This window comes from Procambarus clarkii, chromosome 85 (assembly GCF_040958095.1).
Source record: "Procambarus clarkii isolate CNS0578487 chromosome 85, FALCON_Pclarkii_2.0, whole genome shotgun sequence".
Lineage (NCBI taxonomy): Eukaryota > Metazoa > Arthropoda > Malacostraca > Decapoda > Cambaridae > Procambarus > Procambarus clarkii.
Window position 1 is genome coordinate 16,596,623 of NC_091234.1, and position 12,500 is coordinate 16,609,122.

Sequence of the window (12,500 nt, forward strand, 5' to 3'; positions counted from 1 at the left end):
CTGGCCACAGAGTCCGGACTCTACTGGCCACAGAGTCCGGACTCTACTGGCGACAGAGTCCGGACTCTACTGGCCACAGAGTCCGGGTATTGTTTGATAATGGGATGATCAGAAGTGATTGAGGGGACGAGAACTCTTAATTCTCTAACGTGTGGGTGGGGTGTGTGGGTGGGGCGTGTGGGTGGGTGTGGGCGGGTATGGGGGTTGGTGGGCGTGGGGCAGATTCTCACATACATTGGCAGGTTCTATATACAAAATAATTCCAGCAAAGTTGGCTTCGAATATCCTGTTAATTGTCAATAACGTGAGGAACATGACACATTTCACTATGAGAAAGTTTCATGGTCTTCCTTACTCTCTCTGTCACACCCTCAGATCCTCCCTTTCTCTGTGCCACACCCTCTCTATGCCACATCCTCTCTACCTTGAGGTGCTTCCGGGGCTTAGCGTCCCCGCGGCCCGGTCGTCGACCAGGCCTCCTGGTTGCTGGACATGCATCTGCTATGTGACTCTATGACTCTATGACCCTCTGTGACTCTATGCCACATCCTCTCTATGCCACATCCTCTGATGCTCGTCTCCTTTATACCGCTCTTTCTGATTCCCCATCTCTGCTGCTCTCTCTGATCCTTCACCGCTCTATGCCACATCATCTGAGCCTCCACCTCTATGTCACACTTCTCTATTTCTCCCTCCACTATATAACAGCTAGACAAACACCCCCCCCTCCCGTTGGTCCCAGTTTTCTGAACACCGAACACAAATCTTGTTTTCTCTGAGTTTTTCCTTAAAAAAGCACAACAAAATAGATGTTGCAGCTGTTTCTTCCCCTGACGGTCATGGCACAGCTGTGACCTTCTTGCAGATGTTGTGCACGCTGCACGCGCGTTGATGTGCGTGCAGGGTTGGCTCTCACAAACGCACACACGCTAATAGCCCAAGGGGCTCCGTAAGGGTGTTTATTTTTGTAAGATCTTCAATGTGTTGTGCAAGAACTCAACATTAAGTCTGGGCTCTCGAATAATTGCATCGCAATTTGATGTCAAAATCGTCAATGTGTCAAAATGTGATGTGCTGTAAATCTCAGCGGTTCAGAGACATTCACGTTTTCTATGCTTTGGGGCGCTCGGTTAGGTTAGGGTGTTTTAGCACGTCATTTTCTACCCGTTGTGGCAACTAGACAGGAGGGACTGCGACATTTCCAAATGTCTTACGCTTGCATTCTCTGGGAAAATGTTTTTTTTAATAAGTAACGTGAATTTGAGAGGTTGGACTCCAGACACTTAAGACACTTATAAGTGTCAACCGCAATAACACTTACAACATCACTTTTCCACGGCACAAAGACAGTCACACAGTCTTAGAGTAAATACACTGTTGTTGGCACTGTCTTAGTTAATAATTCTTACTTTTTATCTTTCAACCACCCGCCACTCCACACAAATATGTGGGTGTGACTCACTTCAGATGACGTTCACTCTTTTCACAGAATCTGTTTCACTTATGGTTAGTGTAAGTCTCAAAGTGCTTCACTTACGTTCTCTGCTTGAAGTAGGTCTCAAAGTGCTTCACTTACGTTCTCTGCTTGAAGTAGGTCCCAAAGTGCTTCACTTACGTTCTCTGCTTGAAGTAGGTCTCAAAGTGCTTCACTTACGTTCTCTGCTTGAAGTAGGTCTCAAAGTGCTTCACTTACGTTCTCTGCTTGAAGTAGGTCTCAAAGTGCTTCACTTACGTTCTCTGCTTGAAGTAGGTCTCAAAGTGCTTCACTTACGTTCTCTGCTTGAAGTAGTTCTCAAAGTGCTTCACTTACGTTCTCTGCTTGAAGTAGGTCTCAAAGTGCTTCACTTACGTTCTCTGCTTGAAGTAGGTCTCAAAGTGCTTCACTTACGTTCACTGCTTGAAGTAGGTCCCAAAGTGCTTCACTTACGTTCTCTGCTTGAAGTAGGTCTCAAAGTGCTTTACTTACGCTCTCTGCTTGAAGTAGGTCTCAAAGTGCTTCACTTACGTTCTCTGCTTGAAGTAGGTCTCAAAGTGCTTCACTTACGTTCTCTGCTTGAAGTAGGTCTCAAAGTGCTTCACTTACGTTCTTTACTTGAAGTAGGTCTCAAAGTGCTTCACTTATGTTCTCTGCTTAAAATAGGTCTCAAAGTGCTTCATATTTATGGTCTAAATACAAATAATTGGCAAAGGAATCAAAACGCCCGTTTTAACCTAACCATGACTTATATTTCTCATGTAATCTTGTCCTTAAGTATATTCCTCCTCAGAAACGCCTGTAATGTTCCTGGGACCAGATTCACGAAAGCAGTTACGCAAACACTTACGAACCTGTACATCTTTTCTCAATCTTTGGCGGCTTTGTTTACAATTATTAAACAGTTAATGAGCTCCGAAGCACCAGGAGGCTGTTTATAACAATAACAACAGTTGATTGACAAGTTTTCATGCTTGTAAACTGTTTAATAAATATAACCAAAGCCGTCAAAGATTGAGGAAAGATGTACACGTTCGTAAGTACTTGCGTAACTGCTTCATGAATCTGGCCCCAGTCTTGGCAGTTAGCTTCACTTAAGTGTCGTGCTTGAGGAGAAAACTACCACACAAGAGCCACTTGGGGGCTACAGCCGGATACAGGTTCTCTTAAACACGGACACAGCGGCGTCCTCGCGTGTATCATCCTGGATACATAAGATTGTGGACAAGGAGAGGACGCGGGCCCCGTCCTCGTCACGGTCAGGGCTTTGCTCCAACCATTACATAAATACCGGCCAGGAATGTTGCCTCTTAAATTGTGTGGTACATGAGGCGGAGGTGTCAGAACACTGCCAGGGAGGCACGCACACGCGCACACAAGAGCGCCCACACACACACACACAGCTGGTAGCTGAGTGAACAGCGCGCGGGACTCGTAATCCTGTGGCCCGGGTTCGATTTCCGGCGTCGGTGAGTGTTTCTTTCACCCTGATGCCCCCTGTTATCTAGCAGTAAATAGGTACCTGGGAGTTAGACAGCTGTTACGGGTTGCTTCCTGGGGATGCGTGTGTGTGTAAAAAATTAGTAGTTAGTAATAGTTGGTTGATTGACAGTTGAGAGGCGGGCCGAAAGAGCAGAACTCAACTCCCGGAAGCACAACTAGGTGAATACACACACACACTGAAGCTCAAACGCTTCAAAACATTAAGCCCAATGTTCAGGGCTGAATGTTCACTAACGTGTGCTCAGGGCTCTGCAGTGCTCAGTCGTCGATCCTTGGTGTCTAGGGTTCAATGCTCAGCGCTCACTACTCTGTCCTCAGGGCTCCAAGAACCTCCTTAAGTGTCCCCCCCAACCCACACCCCCCCCTCTCCCTCTAATTAGTAACCGAACGCTGTTTACTGTGCTCGTTATCCCCCGGGGGGCGCCGCACCCCCTCCGCCCCCCACAGGCACGCTGGTAAACCGGCCTAAAATTAACTGCGGCTTTGTCTAAATGGCCCAAACGTCACTTTGGAGCTCTGCTCGTAAATTGGGGTTCGTGTGTGAGCTGGCCAAGAGTTGTAATGGGGAGTCACGTGTTGGGGGAGGGGGGGGGAGGGGGGTTACCTATTTGCGTGGGGATTTGCCTGTCAGTATTTACCCAGGGGCCTGACAGCTGAGTGGACAGCGCTTCGGATTCGTAGTCCTGAGGTTCCGGGTTCGATCCCCGGTGGAGGCGGAGACAAATGGGCAAAGTTTCTTTCACCCTTATGCCCTTGTTACCTAGCAGTAAATAGGTACCTGGGAGTTAGACAGCTGCTACGGACTGCTTCCTGGGGGTGTGTAACAAAAAGGAGGATTGGTCGAGGACCGGGCCGCGGGGACACTAAGCCCCGAAATCATCTCAAGATAACCCATCAGTGTCTTCAGGGGGAGTGAGGTCTATAACTCTCTATAGCTCTTTATAGAGCTATAGATCTATATACTATAGCTTTGTTGCACCTGCCGCATTTCAATTCAACTATTCTGACTTTCAAATTCTTTGTCGAATCGGGTTTTTAAAGTTGTGGATGGAGGATGCTTCCACTACTTCTTCTTCCAGTGCTTTTATATGGCGTACTTGAGATAGGAGTGATAAAGGGAGAGATAGGATAAAGAGGGAGGATCGACAGGAAAGGAAGGCCAGATAGTGATGAAACATTCCATTTACCTTGGGCACTAGGAGACTCGAACAGTGGCCCCCAAGTGTGCGAAGCTCTATAGTGATAAAAAGAGTTCATCTGGGGGTCAGATTATGGGTAGGAGGAAAATGGGCTAGTCAAGAGGATAGGGCATGAAGAGGTTCGAGGGTAATGAGTGGATAGCAAATGGGTAAAAATGGGGAATGGATAAGGAGTGCTTGGAAAGGGGGGAGGGGTAGAGGATGATGGGTAATGGGGTTTTGGAAAGGGTTGCTGGGAAATGGGTGCTGGAGACGGGACATTGGGTGATGAGAAATGGGCAATAGGGGAACGTGTAGGGGTGATTGGTAAGGGGTAGTGGGTGATGGAGAAGGGACAGAGGGTAATGGGAAAGAATTGCGGTGACTGGGAAAGGGGGTAATGTTGAAGAGGGGGGAGGATTAATGGGGACTGGGGTAAATGAGGGGGATTAATGGGGGCTGGGGTAAATAGGGGAAGGGGTAAGGGGAGCTAGCAGAGCAGCAGGAGGCAGTCATGACTTCTGTCACCCACTAACGAATGACTAGTTTTTTCCACCGTCTTTTTGTAGCTCTTCCTCGAAATTTACGAGACAGACGACTGCTCGACCGAACACGACCCGTCTGGCTGTTATGGACAGTGTGTGTTCTATTAGTCGAGCTGGTAGGAGAGCCCAAGAGGCTGGTACAGGGTGGGACGGACCCGTCACACCTGTGTGGGACGGGTCCAGCAGGTTAGGTGACATACCTGTCTCGGACGGGAGCAGATCAACCGTTACACCTGTCTGGGAAAGGAAGGTTAATGGGATATTAAAATGTGTTTTAAAGGTAAGAAAAATATATCCCACGAGTTCTCTCATGTTCAGCACCACGTGTTGAACACATATACTGTTGACCAGACCACACACTAGAAGTTGAAGGGACGACGACGTTTCGGTCCGTCCTGGACCATTCTCAAGTCGATTGTCCAGGACGGACCGAAACGTCGTCGTCCCTTCACCTTCTAGTGTGTGGTCTGTTCAACATACTTCAGCCACGTTATTGTGACTCATCGCCTGAACACATATACTGTTCCAAGAGATGAACATGTGTTCATCACTACATATTGACCACAAATCAGGCAATTACTATAGCAGGGTGACCAATAAGGGGCATATATAATGCCTCTTCCCATTGATACGTCACTGGGAGACATTTCTGCTTCGACCCCCCATTACCCAGATGGGTCTACCATGCCAAGAATTCCAGAAAGTGAACAACCCATTAACCCATGATCATTGTTCACCCCTGCCACAGGCTCTTGTTCAACACCACAGCTAAGGACACATAATCCTCGTAATCCTAGGGGTCCGGGTTCGATTCCCGGCGCCGGTGGAGGAAACAAATAGGCAGAGTGTCTTTCACCCTAATGCCCCCCTGTTACCTAGTAGTAAATAGGTACCTGGGAGTTAGACAGCTGTTCCTAGGGGTGTGTGTGTGGGTGTGTGTCTGTGAAACAAAAAAAATAGTTAGCAGTTAATAACAGTTGATTGATTAACAGTTGAGAGGCGGCCCGAAAGAGCAGAGCTCAATCCCCATAAGCACAACTAGGTGAATACAGTTTATATCCACCAAGGAGTAGAATATTCAATTATCTGCAACTCCCGACTCCAGCCTATCCTCACTCCAGCCTATCCTCACTCCAGCCTATCCTCACTCCAGCCTATCCTCACTCCAGCCTAAACTCACTCCAGCCTAACCTTACTCTCCTGGAATTTCAAGCCATAAATGAAAAAAAAACTGACAAATTATAGAAAATGGGTGGGATTATACATCATAAATTAGGGATCTGTCTCATATATCGCTAAACATGGGAAATAAAATGGACCTCATGTGATATTAAGCTAATTTAAGAATGTTTATCCAAAGTCGAAAATGTGGTAAGAGAATTTATGGATTGCTTAGTATATTTATTTCTTGGCGGCGCCGGCCATGGAAATACCTGAATATACATCACTCTTGCTTGATTCTTATATGGTGTTCTGTTTGGCTGTGTGATTGGCTGTTTGGCTGTGTGATTGGCTGTTTGGCTGTGTGATTGTTAGCCTGTTTGTTTGGCTGTATGACTTCTAGTTTGTTTGCATATTCCTCAGCAACTACTGTTTTGGAGGGAGTTTGCACTTGTGCGTGCAGGTGTGCGTGCAGGTGTGCTAGGACCACCCACTACCATAACCACACACCTCACAGCCACCATCAACTGCCCACACCACCTTCCAACCAGCTTTAATCCAGCTGACAGCCCTTGTTTACGACATAAAAGATCTCTTTATTATAACGAAAACAAAGCTCGTGATATTAGGCGTTATTTCGCTTCACTTTGCCGCAGTTTGGCTTCACTTTGGAGCAGTTTGGCTTCGTGTGTCTGAAATTGAATCATGGAAATTTGCATAGCAAGTATCACTTATTGATATTAAGTGTTTGACTCTTGGCCATTCATCATGTAAAGCCCTATTCTGGTGCTGCTAGTATTCCAGTGAATTTATCTGGGGAATGGGGGTGGATGAGGACGTGGATGAGGTTGCTGAAGTCGTGGGTGAGTGCATAGGTAAGGGTGTGTCTGGGAATGTGGTTATTTCTCATCTATAACCATGGGCAGCCGGTCGGCCGAGCGGACAGCACGCTGGACTTGTGATCCTGTGGTCCTGGGTTCGATCCCAGGCGCTGTCGAGAAACATTAGGCAGTTTCTTCACCCTATGTCCCTGTTACCTAGCAGAAAAATAGGTACCTGGGTGTTAGTCAGCTGTCACGGGCTGCCTCCTGGGGGTGGAGGCCTTGTCGAGGACCGGGCCGCGGGGACACTAAAAAGCCCCGAAATCATCTCAAGATAACCTCAAGATATGTGCCCGACGCGCTGAGATGTAGCTCCATCTCTGGTTCTGCTTGGGTGTCCTTGACAATTTGTTTGAAAACATTGGAGTGCCATCTAAAGTGCACAAGCAAGATGCATTGTAACCTGTGCACTTGCGGTGCACGAGGATATGATTAGCGTTGATTCACATTGGTTTACAATCGCGCTGGGTATTCCTCAAGTGCTCTTCTCATTTGGATTCTACGTCTCATTTTAGGGGACTTATAAATTTTTCACAGTGAATTCTCTTGAGCGCAGGAGACACATGCATCATAATCTTCCTCTGGAACATATTCTAGGAACTGGTTACAAATCTGTAGGTAGAGAGAGTGACAGACAGAGACAGAGACAAGAGCGACATATATGTAGATCAATCCTGTCATTATTTTAAGTCTGCTCCTCTGCTAAAGTTGACATGTAAGGCCCGTAACGCGAGCTGTCCGCTTGACAAATGACTTTAAAATGACTAATTAATGGTAGGGTTAATGATCAGGGAGACATGTGCAAGCCATTTACAGGGTGTGTGAGGGCAGGCTTGTGTGGTCTTGTGACAGGTGTGTGGCCTTGTGAGAGCTTTTTGTGCTCTGAGCACAACAGCTTAGTGCACAGTAAGGAACTTGAATTTTTTTAAAAGAAGTTCGCTACATCATTGAGTCAGGCATTGAGCCTAGCAAGCAAGGCAGCCACAAAACAGAGCACAAAGACTCATCTTGTACCATCACTAAAGCTGTCGTTACAAAATATCTGATGAAGCTTTTATGAAGGGAAGGGAATTATCAGGGGGGAAAGCGCCAAGCCATTATGCCTATATAGCACTTGAACGGAGGGTCAGGATAAGGATTTGGGATGGAACGGGGGGAAGGAATGATGCAAAACCTGGTTACCTGGTTGATACCTGGTTGATGGGGTTCTGGGAGTTCTTCTACTCCCCAAGCCCGGCCCGAGGCCAGGCTTGACTTGTGAGAGTTTGGTCCACCAGGCTGTTGCTTGGAGCAGCCCGCAGGCCCACATACCCACCACAGCCCGGTTGGTTCGGCACTCCTTGGAGGAATAAATCTAGTTTCCTCTTGAAAAACCACTTGGACGGTCGGGGATTGAACGCCGACTTGCATGAAGCGAGACATTCGCTCTACCGTCCACACCAAGTGGTTGGGACAAGCTGTTATGAAGAACTTGCCCAGAACTTTGGTCGCACAGTAACTACACGCTCCACTCTCCCTCTCATTCTTCATCCATCTTCCGAGGAACGTAGAGAACCTTGCAAGATGACTCGTATCTAGGATTGACCCGTTCTGCTTCAACTGGTGAGTCTTCATCACCTGAGCGATGTCGTTGATCTTACTAATATATAAAAGGCTAATGTTCTCAAGATTACCCAACCACAAGTTGGCAATTACAACATAAGGCGCTCAGCCAGAAGTTGGCAACTATAACATGCTTAGTATAAAGCTTCATGGACCTGGTCCACCTTATAAAGCTTCATGTACCATGGACCTGGTCCACCTTATAAAGCTTCATGTACCATGGACCTGGTCCACCTTATAAAGCTTCATATACCGTGGACCTGGTCCACCTTATAAACGTTCATGTACCGTGGACCTGGTCCACCTTATAAAGCTTCATGTACCATGGACCTGGTCCACCTTATAAAGCTTCATGTACCATGGACCTGGTCCACCTTATAAAGCTTCATGTACCATGGACCTGGTCCACCTTATAAAGCTTCATATACCGTGGGCCTGGTCCACCTTATAAACGTTCATATACCGTGGACCTGGTCCACCTTATAAACGTTCATATACCGTGGACCTGGTCCACCTTATAAAGCTTCATGTACCGTGGGCCTGGTCCACCTTATAAAGCTTCATATACCGTGGGCCTGGTCCAGCTTATAAAGCTTCATATACCGTGGACCTGGTCCACCTTATAAACGTTCATATACCGTGGACCTGGTCCACCTTATAAAGCTTCATGTACCATGGACCTGGTCCACCTTATAAAGCTTCATATACCGTGGACCTGGTCCACCTTATAAACGTTCATATACCGTGGACCTGGTCCACCTTATAAAGCTTCATGTACCGTGGGCCTGGTCCACCTTATAAAGCTTCATATACCGTGGGCCTGGTCCAGCTTATAAAGCTTCATATACCGTGGACCTGGTCCACCTTATAAACGTTCATATACCGTGGACCTGGTCCACCTTATAAAGCTTCATGTACCATGGACCTGGTCCACCTTATAAAGCTTCATATACCGTGGACCTGGTCCACCTTATAAACGTTCATATACCGTGGACCTGGTCCACCTTATAAAGCTTCATGTACCGTGGGCCTGGTCCACCTTATAAAGCTTCATATACCGTGGGCCTGGTCCACCTTATAAAGCTTCATATACCGTGGACCTGGTCCACCTTATAAAGCTTCATGTACCGTGGACCTGGTCCACCTTATAAAGCTTCATATACCATGGACCTGGTCCACCTTATAAAGCTTCATGTACCATGGACCTGGTCCACCTTATAAAGCTTCATGTACCGTGGACCTGGTCCACCTTATAAACGTTCATATACCGTGGACCTGGTCCACCTTATAAACGTTCATATACCGTGGACCTGGTCCACCTTATAAAGCTTCATGTACCGTGGGCCTGGTCCACCTTATAAAGCTTCATGTACCGTGGGCCTGGTCCACCTTATAAAGCTTCATATACCGTGGACCTGGTCCACCTTATAAAGCTTCATATACCGTGGACCTGGTCCACCTTATAAACCAACTATTCATCAACTATTCAACGCCACGAGGACAAGTCGGGGAAAAAAACTTCAGTTGAAAAAGGAAGAAGAATAATTCCTGGCCCATAAGAGGCTTGAGGCTAATCAGAAGTCGCCACGTGTGTTTACCACGACAGGGAAGAATTGCGTTCTTTTTGTGGTTTAATTGCGTTCTTTAAGCGGTCTTACGCCGCCACTGGTGATAAGAATCCCCCCCGGTACCTCTACCGTAAACCAGCCGAAGGAGGGGCCCATTATAAAGAACTTGTAGATTAATGAGAATCCGTTTCAAATCTTTAAATGCGGCAAAGATACCGTGGTAACAATGAGGCGATATGTCTTGCGTAAATACCTGTTGTAACGAGCGTACAGGGGTGGGTATAGTGCTGTTTGGAACTGCGTTTGTTGGTACGCATCATCAGTGTCTTGGCGTGTATGGTGACGGCTTTGTGTGTTCACCTAGTTGTGCTTGCGGGGGTTGAGCTCTGGCTCTTTAGGCCCGCCTCTCAACTGTCAATCAACTGTTACTAACTACTAATTATTTTTGTTTTTCACGCGTGCGCGCACGCATGCACGCACGCACACACACACACACACACACACACACACACACACACACACACACACACACACACACACACACACACACACACACACACACACACACACACACACACACACACACACACACACGAAGCAGGCCGTGGCAGCTGTCTAACTCCCAGGTACTTATTTACTGCTAGGTAGCAGGGGGAATCAGGGTGAAGGAAACTGCTCATTTGTTTTTCCGCCGGCTGCCAGGATCGAACCCTGGTACCCTGGTACCTAGGTCTACAAGTCTAGAGCGCTGTCCACTCAGCCAGCCAGCCCAAACACAGGTGTGTGTGTGTGTATCACAGGAGCGGTGAGTATTCACAGTTCCTGTAAGTCTTACCTTAAAATACACGTCCAACCGCAGTGGCCATTCGTAAATGCTCAACGCAAATACAGCAGCGAGGGAATTATCAAGGGGAAAGCACCAAGCCATTACGACTATATAGCACTGAGGTCAGGATAAAGATTGGGGATAGGACGCGGGGAAAGGAATGGTGTCTAACCACTTGGACGGTCGGGGATTGAACGCCGACCTGCATGAACCTTGTATAAAATTCAATGGGTAATATACCCTTTGAGAAAGGAAATGCAGGTCAAAAGAAACGCAAATTAAATGGTTTAAGAAAACAAAAGAAAAGTAATAAAAATATAGGATGACGAATCCGCGTACGAAGACTGCGTTCGAACTGGAGCGATCCCTCTCCCCCGATATATCCATTGTGGGCGTTCGATTCCGTCAACATGGACCATATTTCAGGGCCAGCGATAATGCGTTTTCTATCGCGCTTATCGACATGTTCAGACGGAGAAATATGGCGGGAATCTCTCACCCTGAATAGGTTATCATCGGTTTTCGGGACCCGTAATTCAACGGAGGGCAGAGAGGACCGCTGCTTTTTATTCCAACGTCTTAATGTGTCAAATAGCTGACTCTCCTCCTTCCACTCTCCTTCCTCTAAGATGGCTGTGTTTACTACTGGCTGACGTCTCGTCCGGGTTGGCTTGCTGTCCGGGTTGGCTCGCTGTTCGGGTTGGCTTGCTGTCCGGCTTGGCTTGCTATCCGGCTTCGCTGTCCGGTATGGATGACCTTCCGGATTGGCTACTCGACACACACGATGGGTATATTTTGTCCAGAAGTGAGTTAGCAACTAGTTAGTTGTGAAGACACTAAATACTGGATGGTGATAGGGCTGTTCCCAAGAGAGAGAGGCTACCATTCCTTACCCAGGTCACGAGAAGATGAAAAGCATTTTGGTGTTTCCTCTTTCCCTCCAGGAAAGATATGGATTCATAATGCTGTAGTGTCTTGCATTGCAGGCTGACTGACTGACTGGCTGATTGACTGGCTAGCAATCGATATGATCGAACAGTCTTACCCCTACCTACCTCCCCCGAACATCCCTTCCCCCCCTTTCCTTCCCTTCCCCCTCTACAATCCCCATCCCACTACCTACCACTTCAACAGACAGACCAATACCGTGACCACACTCACGTGCACAGAACACGTGCTCAGAACACGTGCACACAGGACGCTACAGCTTCTTTCTCTCCCACATTCTCATTCATTACCTCCTTTCCATTCAACATATCTTCATCAAAATGCTCCCTCTTCCATTTCATCAACATTATCCACCTTCCCTTTCCCCCCCTCTTCTATATATGACCATTTCTGTCTTACACCGCCCCATTTCTGCCTTACACCGCCCCATTTCTGCCTTACACCGCCCCATTTCTGCCTTACACCGCCCCATTTCTGCCTTACACCGCCCCATTTCTGCCTTACACCGCCCCATTTCTGCCTTACACCGCCCCATTTCTGCCTTACACCGCCCCATTTCTGCCTTACACCGCCCCATTTCTGCCTTACACCGTCCCATTTCTGCCTTACACCGCCCCATTTCTGCCTTACACCGCCCCATTTCTGCCTTACACCGCCCCATTTCTGCCTTACACCGCCCCATTTCTGCCTTACACCGCCCCATTTCTGCCTTACACCGCCCCATTTCTGCCTTACACCGCCCCATTTCTGCCTTACACCGCCCCATTTCTGCCTTACACCGCCCCATTTCTGCCTTACACCGCCCCATTTCTGC

At 47.7% G+C, this 12,500-nt stretch overlaps 1 protein-coding gene across 1 annotated transcript in view; it reads right to left on the reverse strand.

Moving 5' to 3' along the window:
- Positions 1 to 8,261: 8,261 nt before the first annotated feature.
- LOC138358705 (uncharacterized) overlaps positions 8,262 to 12,500 on the reverse strand; it is a 4,317-nt gene continuing 78 nt past the window's right edge. Inside the window, exons 1-2 of the mRNA XM_069316862.1 lie at positions 12,086 to 12,500; positions 8,262 to 8,359 (exon numbers count right to left, since the gene is read on the reverse strand). The exon at positions 12,086 to 12,500 is cut by the window's right edge and continues 78 nt beyond it. Of these exons, the coding sequence (XP_069172963.1) occupies positions 8,262 to 8,359; positions 12,086 to 12,500 (513 nt within the window). The remainder of the gene's footprint in view (positions 8,360 to 12,085) is intronic.